The 27,873-nt window shown below is 42.4% G+C and overlaps 8 protein-coding genes across 18 annotated transcripts in view; 1 reads left to right on the top strand and 7 right to left on the bottom strand.

Moving 5' to 3' along the window:
• Positions 1–903: 903 nt before the first annotated feature.
• zgc:153846 (uncharacterized protein LOC767711 homolog) lies at positions 904–1,725 on the bottom strand. Of its 2 annotated transcripts, none has more exons than XM_068734098.1 (3): positions 1,652–1,725; positions 1,273–1,524; positions 904–1,186 (listed from the first exon to the last, which is right to left on the bottom strand). In XM_068734098.1, exons 1-3 carry the CDS (start codon positions 1,658–1,660, stop codon positions 911–913), a joined length of 537 nt encoding a protein of 178 aa, XP_068590199.1. In that variant the 5' UTR covers positions 1,661–1,725; the 3' UTR covers positions 904–910. The 2 variants fall into 2 exon arrangements, with proteins under 2 accessions (XP_068590199.1, XP_068590200.1); XM_068734099.1 differs by having other exon boundaries at positions 904–1,174.
• Positions 1,726–4,424: 2,699 nt separating this feature from the next.
• si:dkey-57a22.15 (uncharacterized protein LOC795575 homolog) lies at positions 4,425–5,304 on the bottom strand (the record flags this gene model as incomplete). Its single annotated transcript, XM_068734121.1, has 3 exons — positions 4,425–4,697; positions 4,852–5,094; positions 5,257–5,304. Coding segments are annotated over 3 exons (564 nt in total), but the record flags the coding sequence as incomplete, so codon positions are not given.
• Positions 5,305–7,155: 1,851 nt separating this feature from the next.
• Positions 7,156–8,020, bottom strand: LOC137890046 (gamma-crystallin M2-like). Its single transcript, XM_068734139.1, has 3 exons — positions 8,012–8,020; positions 7,645–7,887; positions 7,156–7,431 (listed from the first exon to the last, which is right to left on the bottom strand). The coding sequence occupies exons 1-3, from the start codon at positions 8,018–8,020 to the stop codon at positions 7,156–7,158; spliced, it is 528 nt and encodes a 175-aa protein (XP_068590240.1).
• A 669-nt stretch (positions 8,021–8,689) lies between these two features.
• LOC137890045 (gamma-crystallin S-1-like) lies at positions 8,690–10,506 on the bottom strand. Its single transcript, XM_068734138.1, has 3 exons — positions 10,381–10,506; positions 9,821–10,063; positions 8,690–8,959 (listed from the first exon to the last, which is right to left on the bottom strand). The coding sequence occupies exons 1-3, from the start codon at positions 10,504–10,506 to the stop codon at positions 8,690–8,692; spliced, it is 639 nt and encodes a 212-aa protein (XP_068590239.1).
• Positions 10,507–11,722: 1,216 nt separating this feature from the next.
• On the bottom strand, positions 11,723–15,965 carry LOC137890033 (uncharacterized). Its single transcript, XM_068734120.1, has 5 exons — positions 15,880–15,965; positions 15,280–15,472; positions 14,349–14,676; positions 12,789–13,044; positions 11,723–11,995 (listed from the first exon to the last, which is right to left on the bottom strand). The coding sequence occupies exons 1-5, from the start codon at positions 15,889–15,891 to the stop codon at positions 11,723–11,725; spliced, it is 1,062 nt and encodes a 353-aa protein (XP_068590221.1). The 5' UTR covers positions 15,892–15,965.
• A 1,318-nt stretch (positions 15,966–17,283) lies between these two features.
• Positions 17,284–19,551, bottom strand: LOC137890121 (uncharacterized protein C2orf80). The gene is made up of 8 exons (XM_068734229.1): positions 19,468–19,551; positions 19,306–19,387; positions 19,103–19,185; positions 18,591–18,681; positions 18,014–18,088; positions 17,819–17,906; positions 17,510–17,622; positions 17,284–17,346 (listed from the first exon to the last, which is right to left on the bottom strand). Exons 1-8 carry the CDS (start codon positions 19,506–19,508, stop codon positions 17,284–17,286), a joined length of 636 nt encoding a protein of 211 aa, XP_068590330.1. The 5' UTR covers positions 19,509–19,551.
• A 559-nt stretch (positions 19,552–20,110) lies between these two features.
• Positions 20,111–25,513, bottom strand: sgo2 (shugoshin 2). Of its 2 annotated transcripts, none has more exons than XM_068734146.1 (9): positions 25,391–25,513; positions 24,964–25,056; positions 24,665–24,840; positions 24,491–24,565; positions 23,896–23,969; positions 23,638–23,786; positions 21,576–23,543; positions 21,089–21,200; positions 20,111–20,322 (listed from the first exon to the last, which is right to left on the bottom strand). In XM_068734146.1, the coding sequence occupies exons 2-9, from the start codon at positions 25,052–25,054 to the stop codon at positions 20,178–20,180; spliced, it is 2,790 nt and encodes a 929-aa protein (XP_068590247.1). In that variant the 5' UTR covers positions 25,055–25,056; positions 25,391–25,513; the 3' UTR covers positions 20,111–20,177. The 2 variants fall into 2 exon arrangements, with proteins under 2 accessions (XP_068590247.1, XP_068590248.1); XM_068734147.1 differs by having other exon boundaries at positions 21,089–21,197.
• A 1,868-nt stretch (positions 25,514–27,381) lies between these two features.
• The window catches only part of pikfyve (phosphoinositide kinase, FYVE finger containing), a 23,390-nt gene continuing 22,898 nt past the window's right edge, over positions 27,382–27,873 (top strand). For all 9 annotated transcript variants that reach the window (XM_068734102.1, XM_068734108.1, XM_068734107.1 and 6 more), the window contains exon 1: positions 27,382–27,474. The gene's annotated coding sequence lies outside the window, so the exon portion shown is untranslated. The remainder of the gene's footprint in view (positions 27,475–27,873) is intronic.

Raw genomic sequence — 27,873 nt, 5'->3', positions numbered from 1 at the left:
CTCATTCTGGATATTACATTCACAAAGTCAGCATCAAAATCGTACTGTTTCCTCAAAATATACCTATTTCTAAATATGTTGAAGCAAATACAGAATGTATCAGGTATTAATCATGTAAAATAAACAGCTAATAATACAAGATTCTGACTAGCTTGCTAGATGCTAAGAGCTGATTTCCTTGTCTGAGCTAACGGAGGTTTCTTTTCTGAGATGAGAACCTTACAAAGTATGAATGGACAAAAAAGATAGAGTGGGTAATGTATTTTAGAAACCTAACGTCTTATATTTGTTGAAATTATTTCCATCCCGACAACAATCAACAAATTAAATCCTCTCTTCTGCTCGAAAAAGGCTAGCATGCACTGGGCTGGGTTTTTACGTTGGATATTTTATTTAATCTAGCGTACTCTTAGTTTCTCCAAGCTTTAACGTCTGTTACTCACAACTTTGAGCAGCAGACATAAAAGGGTAACAGTGCTAGTGACATACAAAGTTGTGTATTTAGCCCAAATGTTAGTGAAGTGTTGATATCTTTGAACAAAGACTTCATTCCTCTAATTTTGTACGCACATTTTCATTTTACATTTATTTTGTTGTAGTCATGTTTTAAAATGTTTTGTTTCCTCTTATCTGTGTAGTTTGCTATTGTTTTGTATATATTTTACTATTTTATTAGATTTTTTGAAGAGAAAATATATTTCTTTTATGTAAGCAAGCTTTTAACAGGGTTAGGGTTAAGTTAGCTTAAAAAAGCAACTATCAGTGCTCTGTGTAGAATTGTGGTGAAGGGATTAAAGAAGTTATTTCAACAGCTCAGGACAAACCACAAAAAGGAAGTATGCTTGCATGACAACACAGCTACATTATGAATTACGCGTAATTTTTATTTACTGAAGTCAAATACAGAAGTCTAGCACATGTCAGTGATGCGCCTCATGCTCATGAACCTCATGCCGCTCATGCCCATGTCCCTGAAGCTCCTGTACTCTCCGGGCCTCATGTACATCATCTTGCCTCTGTACTGGGGCTGCTCGTACATCAGCCAGTGGCCGTCCATCACGTTGCAGGACTGGCACTCGTTCATGCGGTAACGGTCCATGATGTTGTCACAGTCGTCCATCAGCTCGTTCATCTGACCACCGAAGTTCTCCCTCTCGTAGATCCTCATCCTGAACTGGCCTCTGTGCTGTAATACAATACAGAAAAGATGTAAGTATGGGCACAGTTTAAATGTATAAAATATGAAAGGGATGTATAGATGAGGTCTCGTACATAGGGGATCATCCTGCAGGATCTGATGGAGTCGAACATCATTCCCATGCTCATCATGCGCTGCATATCCTGGTACTCGCCCCTCCTCATGAAGAACTGGCTCCCCATGTAGTTGGGACGCTCGTAGACCATGAAGCAGCCGCTCTCCACCCTGCAGGACTGGCACCTGCTCAGGTAGGAGGACATGTCGGAGCAGTCGCTCATGCACTCATAGGAGCGACCCTGGAAGTTCTTCTCCTCGTAAAAGACGATCTGAAATGGAGAACAGAGGGAAAATTGTGTATGAGATAGTGTTCGTATCAGCGTGTACCTCACATTTGTATGTATTTTCCTGTGTAAATTTTGTGTTTTGTCAAAACACAAGTAAACATCCCATTACCTTGCCCATGATGGTGGTTTAGGTTGTTCCTGGTGGATGGTTCAACTTGCTCTGCCAGCTCCATGACTCCAGGCCTTTTTTATACAAAACCCCAGGGGACATGATGTGTTGTTATTCAAATGTGCAAAGCTGATGAATTAGCAGTATGACTTTTGCTGAACGGGGGTCTATAAATGTGTAACAATGGTTCTCCATCCATACATTTCTGGCAGCCGTGATCTCCATTGTCTATTATAAGCATGAGCTTTGTGCGGATTCCATTCTCAGTCGGAAGGTTCTCCACATATGGTCAGATCACCACTGATGGAAAGAATGGACAGTAGGCTACATCTGTGACAAACCTACGAGAAGCCCAGAACCTGTACACATATTCAGTATAAAGAATTTAACATTCTGACATTGTATCTTTGCACAAAGTTGACTGATAACAAATCCTGTGTTGCAAATTAACAGAATGCTGTTTTGTACTTAAATAGATTTTATTTAAAAGGCAATTAAGCAACATGAGATCTGCGTAACCGCTTATTTTGTAAGCCCATAACCAAATAAGACACAGTAATTGAACTGCTCATATTGTGGTATGGACAAACTGCACGTATCCAAACTAATGCAATAAAAAATAGATGTAACACAATGTGAAAACAGCACTGAATGAAAGTAAAACTCAGTTTAAATATTGCAAAAAGGTTCTCACTGTTTGGCTGAGGTGGAGAGGTTGGTGTATCAATAAAAACAAAATGGAAACACGCTAAATCATGACATATGTGACATAGACGTCCACTGAAGAAACGGAAACATCAGATGATATGAAGTGATGAGGAGACCGTAACCTGGATACATGAAACACACACAAACGCCATATTTCCATATTTCGTTTGGGGTTTCACTGGAGCTATTATGACTAATTCATCTTGTCTCACTCTCTTCTTCTGCAGTGGTTTAATGACATGACTGCCAGGAGAATTAGTGCCACCAACCCTTTATTTTAATGCCCCCTACTCCTAACGTTCACATAACACAAGTGGATGGAAATTTATTTCCTTTTCTTTCTTTTTTTGTGCCAATTTTCTGGATATTTATTTAAAAATTGCAGCAAATTTCAACGGAAACTTGGCCAATGATTTGGTCTTTCTGTTCATTCCCCTCTCACATGAAAATGTATGATTGGGTGAACATGCAACTCGATAACCAAATGGGCTTATGCAAGTTTAGCCTCAATGTTGAAACGGTCAAATGCAAGCATTGAACGATGGGGGGTGCACTGCTGAACTTAAGCTATGGATTAATGGTTTGTATGCCACCTGTGCCCCTCTGAACGCATTCCAACAAATGCAACGCAAAGTTTTTGTGAGTGGGAAGCCAGTGAGGGATCACGCACCAACATCTTTAGTTAGGAGGAAAACCATAAACCAGCAGGTGGAATGAAGTGGGTGGCAACAAGGTTTTCTGCAGGACTGCAGTGTGCGGTGGGAATTGGCCATTTTAAATAGGGATGAAGTATATTTGTAGGTTAAGTTAGCATCGAACTGGTTCCCTCCACAAAACAGTCAGTGGGATTGTTCCATTGTATTTTGGATTATTGCAGAAAATAAGTGCTGTTGCAAACAAACGTTCATTCTACTTACGCGTTTTGCTCAGCAAGATAATCTTCACAAATGAATACCACTGTTAGGATTTTTGAATCGTGAATGCAATCGCTAGAAGTACAATGCTAACGCTAACGGCTATAAACAAACTACACGCCACTAAGCTGAAGGACGACTAGTGTTCTAGTGATGACGTTTAGTCGTCTCATTTAGACACCTGTTAGAAAACGTCTTTTTTAAGAAACATCAAAGCTTCAAAATTCATTACTGACGTAATTTATGTAGTAGACCAAAAATGTTAAATTCCCTTAAACTGGTGTTTACCACAGATCTTATTTCAGGCATCTAACCAAAAACCCATTGACTTACAAGACTGTCTTTTGTTGGATGAACTGTTAATGATGAACCTTAATGTTTTAACTGTTCCTAAAACTATTCACACAGGTTACTATTACTACGTACTGTATATTTCTCTTTTCCCTTCACTCCCTAACACACACAGAGACAGTTGGGAGTTGAACTTTTTGCTTGAACCAGGTTCAGCCTGTACAGGGCCTTCAGGGGGTGAATAACTATTACTATAAGTTAAACAATTTTAGAAACATTTGGGAAAGAGCACATATTGACTTCATAGTCAAGTTTCGCTTGATTTGGTGTACTTACCAAAAAATGACAATATACCAGTTATACTTTATGAAACAAGTTTTTCAGTTTTTGATTACCAATGAAATATGGGGTACTGCAATGTATGCTAATTACGTAAGGATTTGTAATAGAATATATTATTATGATATGATTTATAATTAATATTCTACGGAGTACAACAGTGAACATAAGTGAGTTTTAAAAAAATGTCTCAGAAAAAAAAGATTTAACAAGTGTTGTCCACTTTGATGGGTAGTTTATTTGCTTTGGACCGGCCGCAGTACAGTTATGACAGCTCACTCCTCTCGTTATAGTTGAGGAGTAAACACAATAAAAGAAAAGAGTAGGAGTGCCCTCTTGTTCACAGTAATAACAAAGTAAGTACAGCATCTGCAAACTACACAGGCAGCCCTCTTATCGTCTTCGTGAAGCTCTGTTACACTTTGACAAATCAATGAAAACACATTCACAAGGGAGATTAAAAATTCAACATCTTTAATCAACAAAGTGTTTGATATTTACAGCAAGGTTTCGCTCAATGGCTAAAATTCGGTGACCCTCCTGAAGGAGCCGACGATGGCGCAGGTGGCACACCAGTCGCGGTACCTCCTGTACTCCCCGGTTCTCAGGAAGTACTGTCTGCCTCGGTAGTTGGGGTACTCGTAGAAGATCCAGAAGCCGTTCATAACATTACTGGAGTAGACGTGGCGGTGATGGAAACGGTCGGACACACAGGGACAGTCATCCATGAACTCCATCATGTGACCGCTGAAGTCGGGCTTCTCGTAGATGCGCAATCTGTAGGAGCCTCGATACTGTGGGGCCAAAGCAAAGTCTTACGACTAATCAAGCTTAACAAGTGTGAACACACACAAACGTATGTTCAGATGGTAAGAACTCTTTGCTAAGCCATCCTGACTTTTTAAATAATCACAGACTTTAAAGCAATGCTGAAAAACATCTTCCTACCTGTGGAATCATCCTGCACGAGCGGATACAGCTGCTGAAGCCCATCCACCTCTGGTAGTCGGGGTACTCTCCCCTCCTCATGAAGTACTGGTGGCCCATGAAGTTGGGTCGCTCATAGATCATGAAGCAGCCGCTCTCCACCCTGATGGAGTTGCAGCGGTTGAAGTACGAGTGAAGGTCCGTGCAGTCGTTGCTGCACTCATAGCTCCGACCCTGGAAGTTCTTGTCCTCGTAAAAGATAATCTGTGGGAGGATTAATACATTTAAAAAAAAAGCTGCAGTGGGAATGACACGGTTCGGGGAAAAAGACGATGTGAATTCGCCTCAACGTTAAACATACTGAGAGTAAAAAGCTCTGTGGTGACTTACACCAAATGTGAGCAGAGAGGGGAAAACAGAACTTACCTTGCCCATGGTCTCCGTTGGAGAGATTCCCCATGTTTTCAGGGCTTTTTATACTACCTCTTGACAAACAAAGTATTGTTATTCAAATTCTGTCAGAGTTATAAATGAAGGCTACTGGCACATGTTTACCTTTTTGTTGGAGCACAACGTTGGGTCAGAAATATGGATTTGTATTTGAAAAAAAAAAAAAAAAAGATAAATAATTAACGGGTTTGGTGTTTTTGACATGCACGGACAAAGGAAAAGACTAGTATGGTATCCACACGTCCAGTGGACAATGGCTGCAGAACAATATGGAACAGCCCTTTCGCATTAAATATGTTGCATAACAGAGCAGGAAGGTATTCACTCTCCCTAACGCTCTACCTGAGCAGCCCCGCTGTATGCTAATAAGTAAGTGTACACCATGTTGTTGGTCGGTATGCAGCTGGAAGTGGACGTAAAGATTGTCTTTGTTTGTTCATTGTTATAATGTACTATAAACTTATCTTTTACCTCATGTACAAATACCACATTTACCCCCAGATTCAGGTGTAGCACAGCCTGTTTCTTCTGTTAGCTGACAGTTTTGTTTTAATGGACTACAATTCCCTTCATGTATCACAGCCGTGTTTGGCTTTTTTGAAGACACCCCCTTTAATGTTAAAATATCACGCTGTAAAATGAGTACGTGGGTCTTAATTTTTGTTCCAGATTTAGCAATTAGTGACTTTTATTTTATTTAATGGCATTTGTGTTCTCCATAGGTTGTGTTTATTGTTTGTTTAACTATGTATAATGATTCATATACATCTATCACGGAAGATTTTCTGTCATGGTAATTATTTGGTGATGAACAACTATGCGGAATATATTTTTAGACTTCACAATTTGGTAACTGCGGATTATCCGTGTCAAAAGAATAATAAACATTTAATTAACTAATGACTACAGACGATAAGTAGCTTTCATATATAAACATACACCTGTAGTGTAGCATTAGTTATGAAAATCTTAAAATGTATGTTTAAATGTTATCAAATTTGTCACTGATGTTTGATATCAACATTTAATATTATTTTGTTGTATAAAGTGAGAGATACTTTCAGCAAAACACATAAATGTGTATCTCTGGTACGCAGAAAGTACATTTTGTGGGAATTAATGTTTTTCAAAGAAACTATTTTTGTCTTGTTACATTTCTGTTTCTATTTCTTAACTTTGAGTGAATATGTATGATTCTCATAATGTATTGGTGTATTTATAAAATACATATTAAATATCTGGTACATGTTGTTATTTGACATTCATCCTAAAAGTCAATTTATTTTTATTTCAGTTTTGGTAAAACTATATGAGGTATTTTTTTAATATTGTTTTCATGCTGTGTTTCCTGCTTTACCAGATCCAACCTGATCTTTTACTATTTATCTCGTTGCTGTTGTGACATTCAGCTCACATGGTCACGTCAGTTTCCTGTCTCGCTCTGTACTGCTACTCTTCCTATGCCGTTTTGTGTCTAACACTAATCATATAGATAAATGCTGCCAGGGTAGGGACCAGCTAATCCCATCGGTGGGGGGCACAGAGTGGGAGAGGTCCACTCATGCATTGTTTGGTATTTTAGCCTAAGCATAGAGGAGATTAAACTACAGCGTAGAAGCTAACTGGGAGCTATGTTGGATAAATAGTTTAGCCAGACAGTAGTTTTTTGTCTCTTTTGTATCGATCGACTGAAAGAAGAACTCTGCATTCACACATTTCACAAAATGTTAATAAAGCTTTGTAGAAATTAATCTATTAAGATTATGAGAACTGGCAGATACACAGATAAAAAAAACGTGAATGTTCAATGAAGCAGTTTATTGTGCAAACAGACAGTTAAACTCAGGGAAAGATGCATTGAATTGAAGCTGGACTTCAGTTCAAATCAGTGATTCTTCTGAGGGATCCGACCCTCGGGCTGACGCCCCCCCAGTCGCTGTATCTCCTGTACTCCCCGGGCCTCAGGTAGTACGCCTTGCCCTTGTAGTTGGGCTGGTCGTACAGCAGCCAGTGGCCGTCCATCACGTTGCAGGAGTTGAAGTCGGACATGCTGAGGCGGTCCTGGACATTTGGGCAGTCGTCCACCACCTCGTGCATCTGGCCGGACATGTCGGAGCGCTCGTAAAGCCTCATCCTGTAGGAGCCTCGGTGCTAACAGAAAAAAAACTCTGTTACTCTGTGCAGCACAACAATATATCTCACTGCTTTATTTTAGGAGCTTTCAAGTGTCTCACTACTCAGATACTTCACTACCGACTGAAAACCAGCTTTTAACATCAAAAGAACCAAAGTAAAATTGGTCCATAAGGGTTATTTTTCGCAAAATCTTCAAACAAAATCTCAAGCAAAGTCCTTCTGGCCTACCTGGGGGATCATACGGCAGGATCGGACACAGTCGTTCATGCCGATCATGCGCTGGTTGTCGGAATACTCTCCTCTCCTCAGGTAGTACTGGTTGCCCATGTAGTTGGGCCTCTCGTAGATCATGAAGCAGCCGCTCTCGACCCTGATGGAGTTGCATCTGTTGAAGTAGGAGTGGAGGTCGGCGCTGTCGCTGCTGCACTCGTGAGAGCGCCCCTGGAAGTTTCTGTCCTCGTAAAATATGATCTGCAAAAAAGCAATCGTCGCATTACACACACGGGTACAAAATTCAACACAGAGCTGTGGACGAAAACGCAAAAGAATTATCGAGTAAAACACAGGTGTGCGGAGGAAAGTCATTTTCTTTTACCTTTCCCATGTTGGCATCAGACTGTATCAGCGGTCAATGCTGTCTCTGAGCCAAGCCACTGTGCTTTATAAAAAAAAAAAAAGAAAGAAAGAAAGGGCGTCTGTGTGATTGCACAGCACAAAGTATTGTCATTCAAATGCATCCCTCACAGTGATGATGGATCAGAGGGGGAGGGGGTGATGGGAAAAATTTGTTTATGTATAGATGACCCTTGGTGTGTGTGATGAGTAATTGTTCTTTCCTCCATGTTCATCACAATTTACCCCCCCCACCCCCCACCCCCACCCAGAAAAAGGCCACTGTACAATAGACTGAGAGACCGCACGGCGTCAGCAAGATTGAATTGATATTTATTGAGGCTGACGCACGATAATCCGTACAATCTATCAACAAATGATTTCATCTGGAACAGACACGCGTTATAATATAATATCCGAGGTACAATAAATGCAAGTGAATATGAAGGATGTACAAACATCTCTTAATCAGTATTCACAACTTTTTTAAATGTCTGCAGTCCTGCTCACAACTGAATGGACTATGGTGAGCGCTTTGCAGGGAGTCTCATCCTAATATCAGGGAATCAGTGCAGTGTTTTGTACTTTCTATAGAGTCTTGTAGGTCATTATCTGAGCACCTCCACGCAGCTCTGGGATCCTCCAGAAAAAAAAAACCAGATCAATAGTCCAGGATGCGTCTGATGGAGCCGACCCTGGCGCTCCTGCCGCCCCACTCGCTGAACCTCTTGTAATCCCCGGGCCTTAGCAGGTACATCCTGCCCCGGTAGTCCGGGTGCTCATAGAAGAGCCAGTTGCCGTCGGTCACGTTGCAGGAGAAGATGTCGTTCACGTGGAAGCGGTCCATGACGCTGGGACAGTCGTCCGCCAGGTCCATCATCTGACCTCCGAACTCGAGCCGCGCATACAGGCGCATGCTGAACGACGGTTCCTGGTTTCAAATGAGGGAGAGGAATTGTTGAGTGAAGCGCTCAGAAACAATATACTTTACTATTTACAATGTAGCTTTTTATATAAAGAAAAATGTTTGTCAATAGTTTAGTAATATATGAATATGTATAAAGACCTTTACAATACACACATTAGCAATAATAATCTAATGTTGTATGACTCTACACAATGAAAAGTCTAATAAATAATCTTAGGCTATATAGCCAGATTTATAAGATTTTTAAAAAAGTTGATGCTATACTGTTTTGAATGTGGGCTGGTTGATCCAGACGGAAGTAGTTGAACGACTATTAATCGTGTTCACGGTCCCCAGAGGTTGATTTTCTTTTCCTTTATCTAACTAAAAATAAAAGTCATCCCTGCGGCACTCTATGACGAAACAACATCACGTCTGTGTAAAGTCATTACGATAATACAAACATAAATGACATTTATTTTCCCACCATTTGAGGTTTTGACCATCGACCGTATAAAAGAAGTGGACGTAGCCTCGAGTTCAGCATTTAGACCTGGTGGAGACCTGTCAATCACTTGTTAGCCCTGCCCCTAAATCATCCCCTGCTTTATGGTCTGTTTGACTCTAAATGGAGCATAATGTACTAAATGAACATCATGCTGTATTGAAGAAGACTGTAAACTAGAGATTGAGACCATAAACTCATGTTTACAATGTTTACTGAGGGAATAAATCAAGAGAGAAGTAGAGTCATTTTAGACTAGACTTCTATACAACCAGAGGAGTCGCCCCCTGCTGGACACTAGAGAGAATGCAGCTTTAACACACTTCAGCATTGGCTTTTTTTTTTTTTCTGTATACAAGTTCCCAGAAACAGGAGCTCACCATGTGGATGAGGCGACAGGAGCAGACAGAGTCGTTGGCGCCCATCCAGTGATGACAGTCGGGGTACTCTCCCCTCCTCAGGCAGTACTGGTTCCCATCATAGTTGGACTTTTCATAGATCATGAAGCAGCCGCTCTCCACCCTGATGGAGTTGCAGTGTTTGAGGAGGCACGCCAGGTCCGCAGAGTCATTGCTGCACTCAACAAACCGCCCGGAGAAGTTCTTGTCCTCATAGAAGATAATCTAGACACGGAAATTAAAATGGCTTTTGTTTAGAAATTGATTTGTTTAATATATTTTTTCATTGATCACGCTGCAAAGACAAGGAAATATGCTGTACATTTTTGTCAGTAATTGACAATGTTTCTGGGTATATTCATGTTTTTAATCCACTTTCTTCTCTTTTAATTAAAACAAACAAACAGTAAAGCTCAATAATTCAAAAGAAAAGCCTGCTAGCCTTTGTTTACTTCACAATAAAAGCACTTCCCATCACCACATCAACACTAACGGTGTTCTGTCGTCCCCTTCCCCGCCCTCCTGGGAGTTGTGATGTTTACCTTCCCCATGTAGGCCCGTTGGCCCGCCATGAATGTGCCTTGTCCCGTGTGCTCCATCCAGCTCTCTGAAGACTCCCACCTGTCCCATATATAGTGCATGTGAAATGCAGACTCTGCAGGTGCCATTCATATTGTAATAGACAGGAAACTTTGGCGTTTTGTGCCGCAGCGTCACCCTGATGAGACGTTTGAGGACAGGTTTGGTACAGGTGAGAGCTGACAGGTCGTTTGGGGTCGATCTGAACTCTTTGTCGTCACTGAATGGGTGCTTTGTTTTTGTACCGCCGCTAAAGTTAGACGGTCTTTTATTTTCTTGATGCTTTCATCAAAGCTGCTCATGGTCGGATGATTTCTGACACCAGTAGAGTTCTTGATGTGGAATTGTTTTTAATTTTTCTTTAGCTTTAAGCAGAGACCTTCGTTTCCTGATTAGCTTTTTTTAAACATTTTTGCAACTTTATTATCAGAACTATTTCCAAAGGTTAGACTTACCTCACAGTGTTAATATATTTTGTTTGTTTTAGGTTTTAGAGTAATATGTTGCAAAATGTAATATTCTCAGATAACAATATTATTCAAATCTCCTATATATTTAGTCTTAAACAGCAAACATACCAATCATATTCATTTGTAAGATGTTTGAAAATGATGGTATTAGTTTCATTAGAGAATGTGTGTCTCTTTTATGTCGACAGCATGTTAGTTTGATCTTGTGTCGTTTAACGTTTCAACTCTCCACCACTGCCCTCTGGTGGACAGGTCCATTTATTTCCGGATAAATATACACACACACACACACACACACACACACACACACACACACACACACACACACACACACACGGTAAACTAAATATAGAGGTAGAGAGAACAGTCTCACCACAAGGTGCATTTAGGAGATATTCTGGAGCTTTCGATCATGTCACATGGTCGTCATCAGCGGGTGGAAGTTTCCCAGTTGTTAGAGGAAAATAGACCTTCCACAACAACCGGGCTAACTCTGTGTGCTGATGAAGACCATGTGAAACGGTCTAACTAAATGGACCTTGTGGTGAGATTGCCTAGGACAGGTTTCAGTATTGTAACTGATAGGGCAGACTCTACAACAGATAACGCTCGACTCTCCGTGTTATAAGTGTCAACACTTGCAGGATTTTATTCAGGCCTCTGATGAGAGTCAGGACGTCAGGCCACGACCCCGTCACATCCTCATGAGAAAACATGCCCTCCAAACGCAGAGAGCAAGAACAAAACTGAATACAAGTGAGCGCTGACGCCATTTTATTCAGCGTGTGAGACAAGGCAAACAGGAGACACTTCACGAGGACCGTTCTGCTGTCTTTTAGAGATCCATGAGCCGCCTGACGGAGCCGATCTTGGAGTTGCTGCCGCTCCACTCGTTGAAGCTCTTGTACTGGCCGGGCCTCAGGTAGTAGTGGCGCCCCCTGTAGTTCGCCTGCTCGTACATGAGCCAGTGGCCGTCCATCACGTTGCAGGAGTTGAAGTTGGACATGCGGAAGCGGTCCATGAGGTTGGGGCAGTTGTCGGTCAGCTCCATCATCTCGCCACCCATGTCGAAATGCTCGTACAGCCTCATCTTGTAGCCGCCGCTGTGCTGCAGAGGGTCAACAAAAATCAAGTGTTCCTACTTTACAAACAGGACTCAGAATTATACATCTAAATGTCAAAGACATTTATGCTTCATTAAAAGCAAACAATGTTTATAGTTGTTGTTTTTTGAGTATATACTGTAAGTATACTAGTTCGACATTTTAGGAAATGCACTTATTTGCTTTGTCGGGAGTTAGATGAGAAGACGGATACCACACATATGTACAGTAAGACTTAGAATACCACACGTAGCTAGTTAGCTTAGCTTAGCATAAAAGCTAGCCTGGCTATGTAACACAATCTGCCTACAAGCAGCTGTGAACTATTTGGAGTCGTCGCTAGTCACCGTGACACACTTCAGAAAATGTTCAATAATATGTGCTAATAATCAAAAAGCTTTCGTTAGCTTTGTACAGAGCCAGGCTAGCGGTTTCCTACTGTTTCCAGTCTTTATGCTAAGCTAGGCTAAGCTACTAGGCTGCTCGCGGTAGCTTCATATTTACCATACAGACATGAGAGTGATATTTAAATCTCCTCTATCGACTAGAAAGCTGATGAGCGTATTTCTAAATGTCAAACTTTTTCCTTTAAGCTAAATATTTTTAATTTGAGGATTTAAATTTTAATAAATCAACTGCCAACTGAGGCTAGAGATGGGATTAGAAGGGTTTTTACCATTCTATATAATACCCCTTCTTTTGCCACGTAGATTCAGTTATAAATGAAAAGTTGAACGAGCAGTCCTTGCTACATACATATGTTGTGTGTTTCTGCATCATTTAACAGAAAGGCCTCACCATGGGGATCATGCGGCAGGACCTGACGCAGTCATTCATGGCCGTCATGCCCATGTAGTCGGAGTACTCCCCCCTCTTCATGAAGTACTGGGTCCCCATGAAGCCGGGGCGGTCGTAGATCATGAACATGCCGCTCTCCACCCGGATGGAGCGGCAGCGGTCGAACATGGAGTGCAGGTCGGCGCAGTCGCCCGTGCACTCGTAGTGCTGGCCTCCGAAGTTCCTGTCCTCGTAGAAGATGATCTGACGGAGCAGATTAAATCATTTTTGTTCAATCTCTACGACTCCCTGAGGAGCAGTTGTTGGACATTTGTAAAGTGAACACAAACCTTTCCCATGATGGCTGCTGCTGTTGCTCAAACTGCTTCCTGTGTGTGTGTGTGTTTGTTTGTTTTTTGACCACCAAAGGTAGAGCCCATCTTTATATGTGTTGCCCCGTGAGAGCAGCTGTGTGTGTGTGTGTGTGTGTGTGTGTGTTGTTATTCAAATGATGGGCCTGGTGTCAGCAGAGACCCTACAGGAGTCTTCCCTACTCCTGTTTGTCACGTCCTCTTGTTCGGGTTAACGGACACTGTGCAGCTTCTAGCAAGAGCCACAGCGTGGACAGAAGCTGGAACAATGGCGAGCTCTTTCACCCGTCTTCTGTCTGTTTGAAATGGGATGGATTCATGGATTCATGCAGTTTATAAGAAACCCCCAAAAAATATATGTAAACATGGGGAGATAGATATTAGAGTAAATAACCATAAACAGTGTTTTATTAATATGATCTGTACTGTGGACTGTAACGGATGGATGGAGGGAATAGTAGCTCCATTATCTCTATTGATGCTTTCTGTCATTCAGGCTGTAGGAACGTGACTTTTAGAGCGAAACACAAGAAAATACCTAAATTATTTCAATGTCCCACAATGTGAATCTCATAATTAAGCAAAGCTTATTTTAAAAGAAACAAATAAAATCAAATATATATAAAAAATTCACCAGCAAGTGTGAAATTCCTCCAAACAGCTGACATGTTCAAATATGTAATCAGACGTAAACACAGTAGTTAATTAAGTAGATCGTCACCGATAACCGATCCAGCCGTTTGAGTCGGTATCGGCAGGATGTCGGTATCGGTGCATCACCGCCTCCTTTTTGTTATTTTAAATGGCGTGTGGTGACGTGGTGCTTGTGTTCACACATAGGTCAGCGTGGGAGACAGACAATAGTAACAACATAATAATAGTTATATTAATACTGCACCGAAGATGTTTGTGTGCGTTTTGATGTTTCTGCCCCAAAATGGCTTCTTCATGAGTTAAATCAGTCAATACCAAAACATGTATTCACAAGCACAGAGAAAATAGATTCAATCGATTCATTTATTAAGTTTCTTGTAATGATTTCCTGTTGACACGCCGGGTCAATCTCTTTCCCACTCCATTATTGTACCACATATTTTATTAACTTTACCATAAATCAATGTGTTTTAGAGGAGGGAACAGGTGTCTTTTAAGGTGGAATTGAAATGCAAATAAAATCAGTGTAGCATCGAGTGAGATTCCAGGTTAAAACTCTGTGACCCTGCGGAAGGACCCGGTGGTGGCGCAGGTGGCCCCCCAGTCGCTGAACTTGCGGTACTCTCCGGGCCTCATGAAGTACTGCCGGCCGCGGTAGTTGGGGTGCTCGTAGAAGGTCCAGTAGCCCTCCATGACGTTGCAGGAGTAGATGTCGCGGCTGCGGAACTGATCCTGCACCGACTCGCAGTCGTCGCTGAACTCCATCATCTGACCCTGGAAGTTGGGGCGCTCGTAGATGCGCATGCGGTAGGGGCCCTCGCTGGTCTGGAGGAACACAGTGGAGTGCAGCGTTAGAACAGGAAGTGCATCAGTCGCACGGAGCCCTCCATGTGTGTCTGAGACGTGGTGTTCAGTCCTGAATCTACGAATGATCATCCTTCATTCTTCTGCCTGAGATTAACATTTACATTTTTAATTTGAGGCTTGCACAACACCTAATCATGAATCATATTTTTCCCAATTTCTTTCCAAAATGTGTTTTATTTTATTCTGCAAATGAAATGGAGACACCATTTATCTCCATTAATTCCATCTAGTTTAGTATCTTGTGGAAGTTTATGGTTGTTGGGAGGATAAAATATGATTTGTTTTAAACTATAACTGTATTTGTCTTTACCTTATGCAGACACAAAATAAAATAAAACCGATTTAGGGACTTCAAAACAAACAAATAACATAAAAGAAGTTGCTTCTCAGACACAAAACATTCTTTTCACGTATCCTAATAAAACACATCTAAATCATATTTCTTTAATTAACTTTAACACTGTATGGAGAGCTCTTACAAAACAGCACCGAGGAGCATTCCTTCCCCTTCATCGTGGTCCATCAGGTCTTCACAGAGACAGAACATGAGAAGCAGAAGCTTTTACTCACATAGGAGAAAGTACGGCAGGAGCGGATGGTGTCGTTGTAGCCCATCCAGCGCTGGTAGTCCGGGTACTCTCCTCTGGTCAGGACGTACTGGTAGCCGGTGTAGTTGGGCTTCTCGTACAGAACCCAGCAGCCGCTCTCCACCTTGATGGAGTTGCAGCGGCTGAAGTGGGGGTGCATGTCAGGGCAGTCGGTGTCGCACTCATGGGAGCGGCCCTGGAAGTTTCTGTCCTCATAAAATGTGATCTGAGTCCAGGAGAGAAAGCAGAGCGATCAGTCAGTCCTCAAACACCGACACGCATGACATCTTATATATTTACAGTGCAAGCTTTGCACAGCCTGCAAGGTTTATGGTTATGCCGATAAGGAACATTTTATTCTGAATGTGTGGTTGTTGCATCCTGTCCCATCGTGCAGATTTTCCTCAACATAAAGCCAGTAAAAGAAGTCAAAGACACTTTTAAGTGTGGGTGAGTTAATGTCAAGCCTTCCTCTCTAATTGAACCATTTCATTGTAAAACAGACAATGAAATTTGACTGTTAAGAGGTTTGCATTCATCTCCAGTATGTCCTGCACTGCACTGGTTAAAATGACAAGTCTGAGCATCATCGGCCACCAGGTTTATGAGCGTCATTACAGACCGGAGACTTACCTTACTACTCATCCTGCAAAGAGCGCTGGAGCCGGTCACCTGCGGGAAATGTTGGTCTCACAAAGCAGCCCCAGAGCCCCGCTATATAAACCTCAATCAAAGGGTTAGCAGATCCCACTTGAGCTGTTCTTTCATTGAGCGGGGATTTGACGCGCGGGCATCGCTGCCAGCGGTCTGGATCCTGGGCATAGAGCAGAAAATCCCTGAATCATCAATGCAAAAGTCCTACCAGGCAAATTACTGACCCACTGTTCCCTCTTTATTGATATCGGCATGGGGGGGGGACGTTTAATCCGCTAATCCGTCATCAAGTGGATTAATCTTTCCATGCAGAATGTCAGAGGTCATCACAAAACAACACGGCCTTTGTTGGAATATGAAAGTGTGGGAGCTGAACATCTTAAAGCTTGATAGAAAACGTGAATATCTGCGTGTTAGAAACAGGGAAATAGTCGAGCTGTAATGTTATTTATTCATTATGAATCATGTGGATGGGTTGCACCAGCTAGGTATACATTTAAATGATCTTCTTAACATCTTAGTAACTACTAACTAGTTTCAAACTAGTGATTTTCTAAATCAGGATGCGGCACGAAATCTTAAAAAACGTCTCTCGGCTGGTAAAGACTTCAGTGATGTGTTAATCCTTTACTAAGAGACGTCTGTGTCGTTGTCCAATCAAGAGCAATCAAATATGTAAACAGGAAGTACCTGTACAAGCTGGAGTAACACCCCCCCCCCCCAAAAAAAATACATGTTTGCAGATATGGAGATTTATGAGGTTCAGAGTAAGAAGCTTATGAAGAAGTTTATGAAATATCATGATCACAACGTTTTTAAAAATGTGCCGTATTTGATCATATTTTGTTTTAGGTTAAAACTCTCCATCTGCAAAGTAACAAAATAAAAAGTAGAATGTTTGTCTCTCAAACAATGAGACGTATAAAGTTGCAGAAAATGAAAAATACGTGTGCAAAGTATGTGTTAAGTAGTTATGTATTAGTTTAGTCGAGTGTTATTGGCATAACAGTTTGTAATGTGAGGTATTCTGTGTCATTTCTGTAAAAATATCAACATTATGAAGACATCGTGATCAGACAGATGTGTCCTCTTTTCCTGCTCACTGTAAATGGGTATTATTAGCATATATTAGCTTACACTGGACAACAGATTATCAGCCACAACCACCAACACTTTAATGTCATCATCACAAACAACGTCTCTATCAAGCGACTCAAAACACTGAACGTTTTAATCAATCTGTAAAGACGCTTAGAGATCGTCAGCCTGACAGTATCAAGTGAACTCTTACAGTAAAGACAATAGAAACTATTCTACTCAAACACTTTTGTACAATACTTAAAGTCCATCGAGAGGACACAATCACACTGCAGGAAGGAGACTTCAGTGCAGAGACTCCAGTGAGCCTTCATAGTGCTCAGCTCTCTTCTCATGATCACTGTTGTCCTAACAGAGAGACAGGAGAGAGGGGGGGGGGTTAGATAATCATGTCTGTTTAGGGCCACAGGGGGGCAGTAGAGCTCTTTCAAACACACAAGATTCAGTCCAGATCACGTTCAGGTTTCCCTTTTCCCTGATAAAAGACAGATGTGCAGAATAAGTGACTCACGCTGAGGAGGGAGCGAGACGAGGAGGAAGAGGACGAAGAAGAGTTCACCGACACTCGTCCAGGCGGGGCGCTCGCCTTCATCCTCTCAGACAGCCATCGCTTCAACTTCTGACCTTTGACAGATTTTTGAATTATTGACCTCAGCTCTGTGTGTGTGTGTGTGTGTGTGTGTGTGTAACTTTCCTTACTTATCATCTGATTGACTTTTATCATCGAACCCAATTTCTGTTGAGATAATTGACTTAATGTCTTTGTCTGTCCCCCCCCCCACACCCACACCCACACACACACACACACACACTTACTTACTGTGCTTCTTAGAGTGGTGAACAGCCTTGTAAGAGCCGAGCATTGCAAACGGATGGTAGGACAGGGTGAAGGGATACACGATTGTGCCCTGAAACATATATCACATTCATACACCACCGAAGTTATGAAACACAATATGATAATAAGCATACTGCGTCTGTTTTGAGTGAGACACGTCAGGCGGGATACTGGCACCTTGGATTGGTTTGGGTATGAAGCAGCTGGTCTACATCTGTACAGAGCCAAGATCTCCTCCACTGGCAGGCTACTCTGAAGCAGGGAAATGCTGCAACGGTTAGCAACTAGCAAACTGGACACTTTTTTTATTTTTTGATTTGAAGGTATGTAACCCGTCTGGGACACCAGGATTTAAAGGGCCAGTGTGAAGCATTTCTGGGAATCTATTAAGAGAAAAAGGAAAATTATATTCATAACTAGGTTTTCACAAGATTATAATCACCTGAAACTAAGAACCGTTGAGTATATGTTTCAGAATGAGTCCTTCATATAGGGACTCTTCATGGAGTCCGCCATGTTTCTACAGTGGCCCTGAATGGACAAACCAAACTCTGGCTCTGCAGAGAGCCTTTCACGTTTTTTCTGCTACCTGAGGGCCACCGTACTTCTCCCACGGTTTTGCACTCAAGAGGCTCACGTTACTTGGGCGAGTAGGAGTGAGCAGAGGGGTATTCAGTCGTCACCAGATCCTACACACTGTCCCTTTAACAAAAGCCGCATTTTGTGTGTGTGTAGCGGCGACACTTTCTCACACCATAATTATCCCGGCGAAGGACGACAGGATCATGGCCTCCCGTTCCAAGCGGTCAGGATACCGAGCTCCTCCTGAGCTGCTCGTCGCTCCGCTGTGGGAGAGAGAGGAACGCTTCATTTAGCAACCAGTCAAGTAGTTCTACATTCTAGGGGGCCCCCAGGAGATGGAGGGGGCCCCTTGTCCCACTTGGCCGGCCATGAGGCCCCGTGTCTAAACATAGCAACATAAGCCCGTCTGGTGCTGCTGAACATCATACATTTTTAAAATCCACTCGTCTCCCACACAGTACGACAAATCCACTTGTTCCAGCACACCTGATATTCAGAGGAATATTCATAAACGTCTACTTTGAGTGTATTTCAACGTTAATACTTTTGCCCCTTTACCTTTGAAATGCAGGACTTTTGAGTATTTCTACTCCCAGGTACTACTACTTTTACTAAGGTCAGAGTACTCCTTCCAGCTCTACATTGGTGTAACTGGAGTCTATGAAAACACAAAGCAGAGCTTACATGATGTCTCCATCGAGCACGTCACGTCCCTCGTCTTTGTCCAACCACCAGAGGGCGACACGGATAGCCAGGTCATAGTGAGCCTGAAACAAACAGCATGCAGAGCAATCCTCAGGGAACTGTTGCAATGATTAGTATACAGGAGATATATTTACAGCTCTGCCTCTGAATTTAGTTAGTATATTAAATGTGGTTTTTTTTACCAGGTCATCCAGCATCGTGGAGGTCCCCTTCCCCTTTGGATCAAAAGATTTCTCTCTGAGTTTCTGCCCAATGTAATCACCTCTGTTATGATTAAAAGAAAGAATCAGTTGGTATTTTAAAATGTGCTTTTTCAACCATCGAAGCTTCTAACATCCACTCACATGAGCGCCTCGACGTCTCTCTTCAGCTGCCTCGCCTCCATTCTCTGAATGAAATCCTTTCAAGTACTGTCAAAAACACCCAAATATTGAACTCCTTCTTAAAATACAGAATACTCTTCATTACCACGACGATGACTGTGAATGAGTGAAGTGGAAAAAAAACAAGTGATGCATAACATTAATGTAAAAATAAAGGGGTTCAATCAACTGCTGCGTAGTCAGGAAGTAGTGAACCCGACACCTAGAGAGAGACCAACAAGGTCCAGTCCACCTTAACAAACACAGTCTGTAGCTAGTAACACAGCTGTGTGCAACAAACTGAACACAAAGGGAAAATAGCTTTTTCTTTTCTTTTTTTAATGTGCAGACAACAATAATCAGTGGCATGTTTAAAACTAATGTTACACACAGGCGTCGGTACTCACCAGGGAGATCTGGTGGAGCGTAAAGGAGCCGACATGATGGAACACAATCTTTACCCGCGGTGAGCTGCAGTCATGCTGCTCTGAATGTGGAACCCTCTCTGAACACAAGCCCTCACCAGGCATGAGAGACACTTCTCAGATGAACCGCCTGGAGTGAATAATTCATGACCCCCCCCCCCCCCCCCGTAGTCACAGACTAGTTTAAGTCAAGTCTACAAAATGTGTTCCACTAAGAAAACCAACAAGTTAAAATAAAGCAGGTTAAAATCATAAGAATAAGAATAATCAGTCAATTAAATCCACCAGGATGGATCTCTCCAGCTTTGGGTTGATGATCTTCTTCTGCTTCTTGTTCTTCTTCTTCCCATCCTTGAACACGGGAGAACTCAGAAACTCGCTGTCGGTGAATTTATCTCCACGCCTCATTTTGCTGTTTTCAAAAAAATGAAATAAAAAAGAAAAGAAATAAGAGTTGATTACTCACTGCTGTTTCCTGGTACACAGTGCCTCCACAGTGTAGTATTCACAGCGCTTCACCTTTTCCACACTTTGTTACGTTACAGCCTTATTCCAAAATGGATTAAAATCATTTTTTTCCTCAAAATTCTACACACAATACCCCATAATGATAAAGTGAGAAAAAGTTTTTGAAATTTTTGCAAATCTATTAAAAAAATAAAAATAAAAATAAAAATCACATGTACATAGGTATTCACAGCTTTTGCTCGTACTTTGTTGAAGCACCTTTGGCAGCAATTAGAGCCTCAAGTCTTTTTGAGTATGATGCTACAAGCTTGGCACAACCTATTTATGGGCAGTTTCTCCCACTCTCCTTTGCAGGACCTCTCAAGCTCCATCAGGCGGGATGGGGAGCGTCGGTGCACTCCCATTTTCAGATCTCTCCAGAGATGTTCAATCAATTTTGAGCGTCACGGCAAAGGCTGTGAATAGCTATGTACATGTGATTTTTTTCCCCGTTTTTTTATTTTTAATAGATTTGCAAAAATGTAAAAAAAAAAAAACTTTTTTCATGTTATCATTATGGAGTATTGCGTGTAGAATTTTGAGGAAAAAAAATAATTTAAACCATTTTGGAATAAGGCTGTAACAAAACAAAATGTGGGAATAGTGGAGCGCTGTGAACACTTTGCGGAGGCACTGTAACAACGCTGTGATCACAGACGAGACGTCCTCACCTGTTGAGGGTCGGCTCTTTATAGCTGACGACACCTTTTCGTCTCCTGGTCCTCCCTCTGTTCTCACTGTCTGGGGTTTGACTGGGGTTGATCAGCGATAAGACTCTTCCTGCTGCAACACAATTAAAATCAGAATGAAGTCGTCTTTTAAAGACGGATTTAACAAAGCCCCAACAACAGGAACTATGGTTTTATATGCAGATTGGAGGCAGCCGATAAGCCCCGCCCACTCCTTCCTGACACACCTGGTGCTACGCTGGATGTTTTGGTCTCAAGATCACCCGAGTCGAACTGGCAGCATGTTTGCCTCGCCAGCATTCGTTAATGAATTAAAGACTATTTTAGCCCTCAAGATAACTGCCGTCTAATGACGCGGCCGCTGCAGATCAACAACTACATGACTTTCACACCAGAAGACAAACCGTCTTCGCTTCTTATCAAGGTAGACATTTCATATTTTAAAAAAAAGACACAGTGAATAGCACACCTGGAGAGGCAGCAGACTCCTCGATCACCGGCGCTCTGCCCGACGTCTCCCTCCTGGGACTAGCCAGCAAAGAGCCGGCCTCAGTGTCGGCCATGCTGACGTTCATGTCCACGTCCACGTCCAGCCACGGTGGCGTCTCGTCCGTCAGCAGGTCCACTGCCCGTCTGTGCGACGCGTTAGATGTCCGCGCGTCTTGACTTTTCCCCCTGTAGACGACAAACGTTTCCCTCTGCTTCCTGCTTTCTGCGGTCGTCTGCAGCTTGGACGTCTTTCTGTATCGCTTTAGATTCTGAGTCGTCCTCGACTTTGACCCGTAGAGATGTTCAAAGATGTCGCCCCTTTCACCGTTGTCAGAATGCGAGTCGACCGCTTGGAAATCATCCGACTGCTCTTTGTTTCTTTCAGGCCCATCGGCGCCGCGGAGAGGCGAGGCATCGCCGCGGTCCCATCCTTCATCCTCGGGTTTGAATCGCACGTTGCTTCGCTTGCTTTTCTTCTTCTTCTTCCCGTCGTGTGAACGGTCGACGCTCTCCTCCCTCTGAGCGGCTTTCTTCTCACAGGTCCGAGTCATTTCCTCTCTCCTGGCTCTTTTCGGCGTCTGAAACTCTGCTTCCTCGGTGCGGTCTTGATCCGGCGGCGCTGCGTCGTGGTTATTGCCGATACTCAAATCCTCTTGAGGGCCTCCTGAATCCAGAGCGGCCAGCCGAGGACGCTTACAGGGGCTCGGTGTTTCCCTGACCGGGGCTCTCAAACTCTGCCGGTGTGGGTTTGATCCTGAACCTTTCGGAGCGACGCCTGCATCCCCGACCGCTGACGGTTCCTGTTCCTCACAGACGGAGGATCCTGTAGAAGGCATCAAGTCTGAGGCGCTATCCCTGACCACCGAGACCACAAACGTCCCTCTGCATCTAGATTTCTGGCCTCCCCCGGGACTAGCCTTCATTTTGCGCTGCGGTTTATTGCCCTCGTGTTCCAACTCCGGATGGGTGGCCTCGTCCGCACAGAACGGGAACTCTTTGGACGGTTCTTGGACTTTGCGTCCTTCCACTTCATCGTGGACCTCGTCCAATTTGGACCCCCTTGACTCACTCTCATGCCATAGCGTGAGAGTTTTCCGGGTGACCAAAGACGCCCTCCTGCCTTTAGTCCGGGACCTCCTGCATGTGACTTTGGACCCCACTTCTTCTGCAGAATCGTTCCCTCGTGGTCCTTTTACACCTTTGCTTGGTTTTGGGAATTTAATTTCAGGATCGGTGAAATAATCGTCCAGGTCTGGCGTGACAATGTCTTGGGACCCTGTGTTTGACTTGGTACGGTCACGAGACTTTAACTGGTCCTTCGGCATCTTCTGACGCTTGACGGCTTCGGACATGAATTTGGGAATTTGAGAGGGAGCAACTCTCCTACTCTGTGTTTTGGTAGGCTGAAGCTCACTGACCTCTGGGTCTCTGACATCATCTAACACACGACCACCTGTCGGTAACAAAGTGCCGGTGGGAGCATCTGCAGGGTTCTGTACCTGTGGATTTTCAGCTCCACTCGACCCACAGCCCTGTTCCTTATTCTTCTTGCTTTTCAGCTTGCCGGTGTGGCCGGTGTTTTTGGCCTTGGTTTCCACGGTGACTATCTCGGCGGCGTCGCTGAGCGTCGTCTCCATCTCCATCGTGGTGTTCAGAAGCACCGTCTTCTCTTGTTTCCTACCGCCTTCCGGTTCGGTTTCCTTGCCTGAGCTACTGGGAAGGGGGACGTGATCAGAAAGAGACGGCTTGGGTGTTTTGCGCGGGCTCCCGGCTGAGGAGGTTTGTCCGTTCTGAAGACAGTGGACTGACTTCATATCGAACCCAGGTTGAGAGAAGATCGTTGACAGCCTCTCTACTTCCTCCCTTAGGCTGCTGGACGGACGGGACGTTCCTGTCTGGGGAGCTTGAACAAACTGGCTTGAATGTGTTCTCTCAGCATCTGTGTTATCTGTGGAAAAAAGAAGTTGTGGACAATAAACAAAATTACATATTTCCAGGGATCTCAGGGAAGCTAAATTATAAGTAACTCTAAAGCTCCTTACCATTGAGAGGATCAGTGGACAATCTGGGTCTGTTCTGGACACTGGAGACATTTGCAGAGATGATGTTTTCAGGCAAGTCCGCTGCTACTTCTGGTTCTGGTAACAAATTCACGGCTATTTCTAACTGAGCAGGTAACTGATCAGTGAGACTAATAATGGGGGTTGAAGGGGGGGGGAGAAATAGCAGATGTCATTCACAGCTGTTTGACAAAAATAATAAAAAGTTTCAGTATTAATCTGAATACAGTATTTGCTCACCTTCCCACTGCAAGACGTTCTTTGTCGACGTCCCCAGAAGAGGACTTTTTGTCCTCAGATAGTTTCCGAAGATCCTGTTGGTAATAAATAGTCCCAATCACAGATTATGTTCAGTATAGTTTGACATTAACGGTCATCGTTCAATCTTGTAAATGTGTGTGAATTTAAATCAGATAGTGGAACCAGTAGTGGAACCATTGACAAGGGAATTAAAGCTCAACATGTGTTCCTTGTATCAGAATAGAGATCTTGGGGGCAGGAGAACCAGTGTGAACTGTGAAGACACCCTGCTCTACCTTTTAAAACAACACACATGCATTAATACAGGAGGTATTAAGTGGGCCGGTCCTCACAAGCAACACGAAGAGAATTACACTCTCGTACTTCTGTTTAGAAATGTCTCCTACTGAAGCTGCACAGACTAATACTAGACTCGTGTCGTGGTTCTCGTGTCTCAATTGGGTCAAACGTACATTTCAGATTTTGTCACAGAACTTTCAATGTTTCAGCAAATGCTGTCAAACATTCATATCAAGACGATGCTGTGCTAGTATTGCGTGTAACTTTGTTGTCATTACTACTTCTTCATCCTTACGCTGTCGAGGAAAAGGTCAGCCGCCGCGTCCAAGTGCTGCAGAGTGTTGCTATGAAGAGATTTAAAGATGAGGAGCTGGGACAGAAACACAAACAAGATGAACAAACGTCAAATCCAACAGCGCACGTTCTGCAAAACGGGCCTCGGTGTCGACTGATGTAACGGCAAACCAACCAGTTTCCTCTGCTTGTAATTCTTGGCGGCCAGCTCGAAGCACAGAGCCTCCACTTGTTTCTGGAGGTGCACGACCTCCATCTCCAGCTGCCTGCTCCTCTCCTTCTGGGCCTGCAGACCGAGAGCCAAGGCCTTGTTGTTGGTCTTCAGAGAGACCTTGAAGAAGGAGGAGGTGTCTGGGGGAGAAGAAAAAAAAAAAAATCACAATATCAATACAACATGTTCTCCTCCCTCAGGAAAGCTTGTAGTGCAGTTTACAGAGATATTGGTTTGTGAATGTGTAATAAGGACAGACTCACTGAGGATCTTGCTTTTGATCTTGGATGCTGTAACGTTAGCTGAAGTCTGCTTGGAGGGCTTCAAAGTGCCCATAGTCCTCAGAGGTAGCATCACTACACACACACACACACACACACACACACACACACACACACACACACACACACACACACGTCACGGTAATACAGTTGGTTTTGCTGGGTAGTCAAACACATTAACGTTTCTAGCAATCTCAACGTTATACATAACGGTAACTTGACTATGTGTTGGTAACAGATCAACACTTATCGCAGTTGTAAACATAACATGTCTAAAAAAGAGCGGGCGTCTGTGATTAATACTGACTACCTCGAAAAAAAGTTGTTTATGTTGTCGTTCACACGTTAACTACAGACTAACTGACACGTTACTCTCAACATTTGGACAAAAAACGACAAATAAACGTACCGTTATTGAACGTCAGCCAGCGGTGGATGTTGCCTTGAAAACAAATGTCCTTGTTGGCGACTTTGAATTGGTTAAAGTAAGCTCATGGTGACATTAAAACCCTAAATTCATCGCTTGAGACGCTTGCTGTCTAATTCCATTTTGAATCTAGATAAAAAAGTCCGCCGCATTTCCACGCATGCGCAAGCGCTTGGGAGGGGGCGTGTCGTAGAAGCTGAGAGCCAATCATGGACGTGTAAAGAGAAGCGAAGGACCAATCAGAAACGACATGCCTCAAACAAACGGCCTGCTCGTTCTTCTTCTTCTTCTTCTTCTTCTTCTTCTTCTTCTTCTTCTTCTTCTTCTTCTTCTTCTTATTTTTTGAGGTTTATTGGCGGTTGGCAAACAATTAATTGGCGCATTACCGCCATCAACTGACATGGAGTGTGGATGAGGATGTCTTGTACGTATAGTGTAAAAAATAAAATACAAAATAAAGAAAATAGATAAGAAATTTCTTCTTCTTCTTCACTCATATATTCCTTTTTTTCTGTCAACACTGATATTGATAAAAAACGTGATTTTATTTTGGAAGCATGTACTTTTTGCTTCCTAAATGATAACACACATTTGAACTCTCAACTATATTATTAAGCTTTTGATTCCGTTAATTTCATGTTCATGAATGTAAATTTACAGGTAAAAAAACTAACTTTTTAGTTTTTCCGAAGGAGATCAACTGAACATTGACAAGACCACTTGTGTACTTCTCTATAGAAACACTGTCTCCCACAGTATTATATTTGTATCAGATCTATTTATACCTCGTGTTTTTACACATTTTGTAACAGCATTGTTTGAGGGAGCCAAAGAACAAGAATGTCATTACCAACGACTGCTCCACTGTAATAGTAATGCATATGAGAAATTCATTTTCTGTAACTGTAACACCTATTTTTGTTTGTTTGAAACCTCCCTCTGCATTGTAAATCCCCGCAGCTCAGACTTGTCATCAAGAGTATTTACTTTTGTCATGAATACATGGAACTACAGAGATCATCATGCATGAGGTTTTGCTGGTTTTCCTTCAGGTTGTGACCAGAAATACTTTCCTGGTTCCACGACAATGTCAGGTTTTCCCCCTATTAAACATATCATTTTGTTCTGGTCCGAGAGTGTTTTAAATTCTTTGCATTTAGTGAATAATCTTGCAACCAGAGAGTGAAAATATTCACAAATAAAGCCATCAAAAATCAAGTATAAGTAAAAGTACATAGGTGTTTGCATCAAAACTGCTGGGTAGCTTAATTCACAATAATCTATTATAATTTACCTGTTGATTTATATTTATTATATGTATCAACATTCTGAATCTTCAGTAACATGTTTTATACACCGTGCAATAAGAAATTATTCGGTCTGTATATATAATATTTTTAGATATATTTGAGTTATTGTGGATTTTTACTTTTTTACTTAATATTCCTTACTGTTTATTACTTATTTACTTATTTATAATACTTGTTTTTATTGTGCCTCTTGTTTGCACTGTCCACTATGCTGCTGTAATCCTGTAAATGTCCCCACTGTGGGACTAATAAAGGATTATCTTATCTTATCTTATTTTATCTTATCTTAAGTGAGTAAAAAGTACAGTAAAGAAGTAAAATATTTACCTCCAAAATATAGTGGAGTCGTATTATGAAGTAGGATAAAATGGAAATACTCAAGTAAACTAAAAGCTAACTAAATAGTGTAGTAGTGTACATTAATGTAGTCAGATATTTTTTTAAGGCAAGTAATATTTTTGGATTAATGATTTTTACTCGCAACAGAGTATTTCTACACTGTAGTTTTGCTACTTTTACTTCAGTAAAATATAATTTTATCACGAGAACAGAATGTTTCAATCGACTGTTCTGCGTGTGACCTCTCTTGCCTTGATCGCTTGATCACAACAGTTACATTCAGATCAGGTCTCGATTCGTCTGGTCTGCTCGTGTACCCCGGGAGTCGGCTTTTTTTCTTCTTCCCCAACTGTTTTACAGATGTTCTTCGAGGTCGGACGGCTTCATACATTGATGTCAAATTCATACAGTGAACGGGTAATTTGCATGTTTTGCTGTCACGGCAGTTTAATCACATTTCATGCGTCAACTGTTCCAAGAAAGAGGTTGTTGTTGCTGCCTACCCCGGCTAGTTAGCATACGAGGCTAACATTAGCTAGCTTGGCTAAATACAGATGTAACGTTAACTACTGTACATTTCAAGCTAGTCGGCTAGCTCACACTATATTAGTTTTTTTTTAGGTTTTAGGGAGTTGTTGCTAAATGCTGTAAATGATGCAACTTCTAAACACGACGACACATTAGCTGAATTAAATATAAAGTGCAATTAAATTAGCCAGCTGAGCTTACAGTTGATAGTTAGCTAGCTTTATAAGCCAGTTGCTGGTTAAGTTTTGACATCTGGGGGAAATATTGAAACTCTGCGTGGGTCGTAAT

This window comes from Cebidichthys violaceus, unplaced genomic scaffold (genome assembly GCF_023349555.1).
Source record: "Cebidichthys violaceus isolate CVI_PGR_0920_01 unplaced genomic scaffold, fCebVio1.0.p SCAF_61, whole genome shotgun sequence".
In the NCBI taxonomy this organism is placed as follows: Eukaryota; Metazoa; Chordata; class Actinopteri; order Perciformes; family Stichaeidae; genus Cebidichthys; species Cebidichthys violaceus.
Note: the sequence above shows the minus strand (reverse complement) of the source record. Positions and strands in the feature narration are given on the sequence as shown.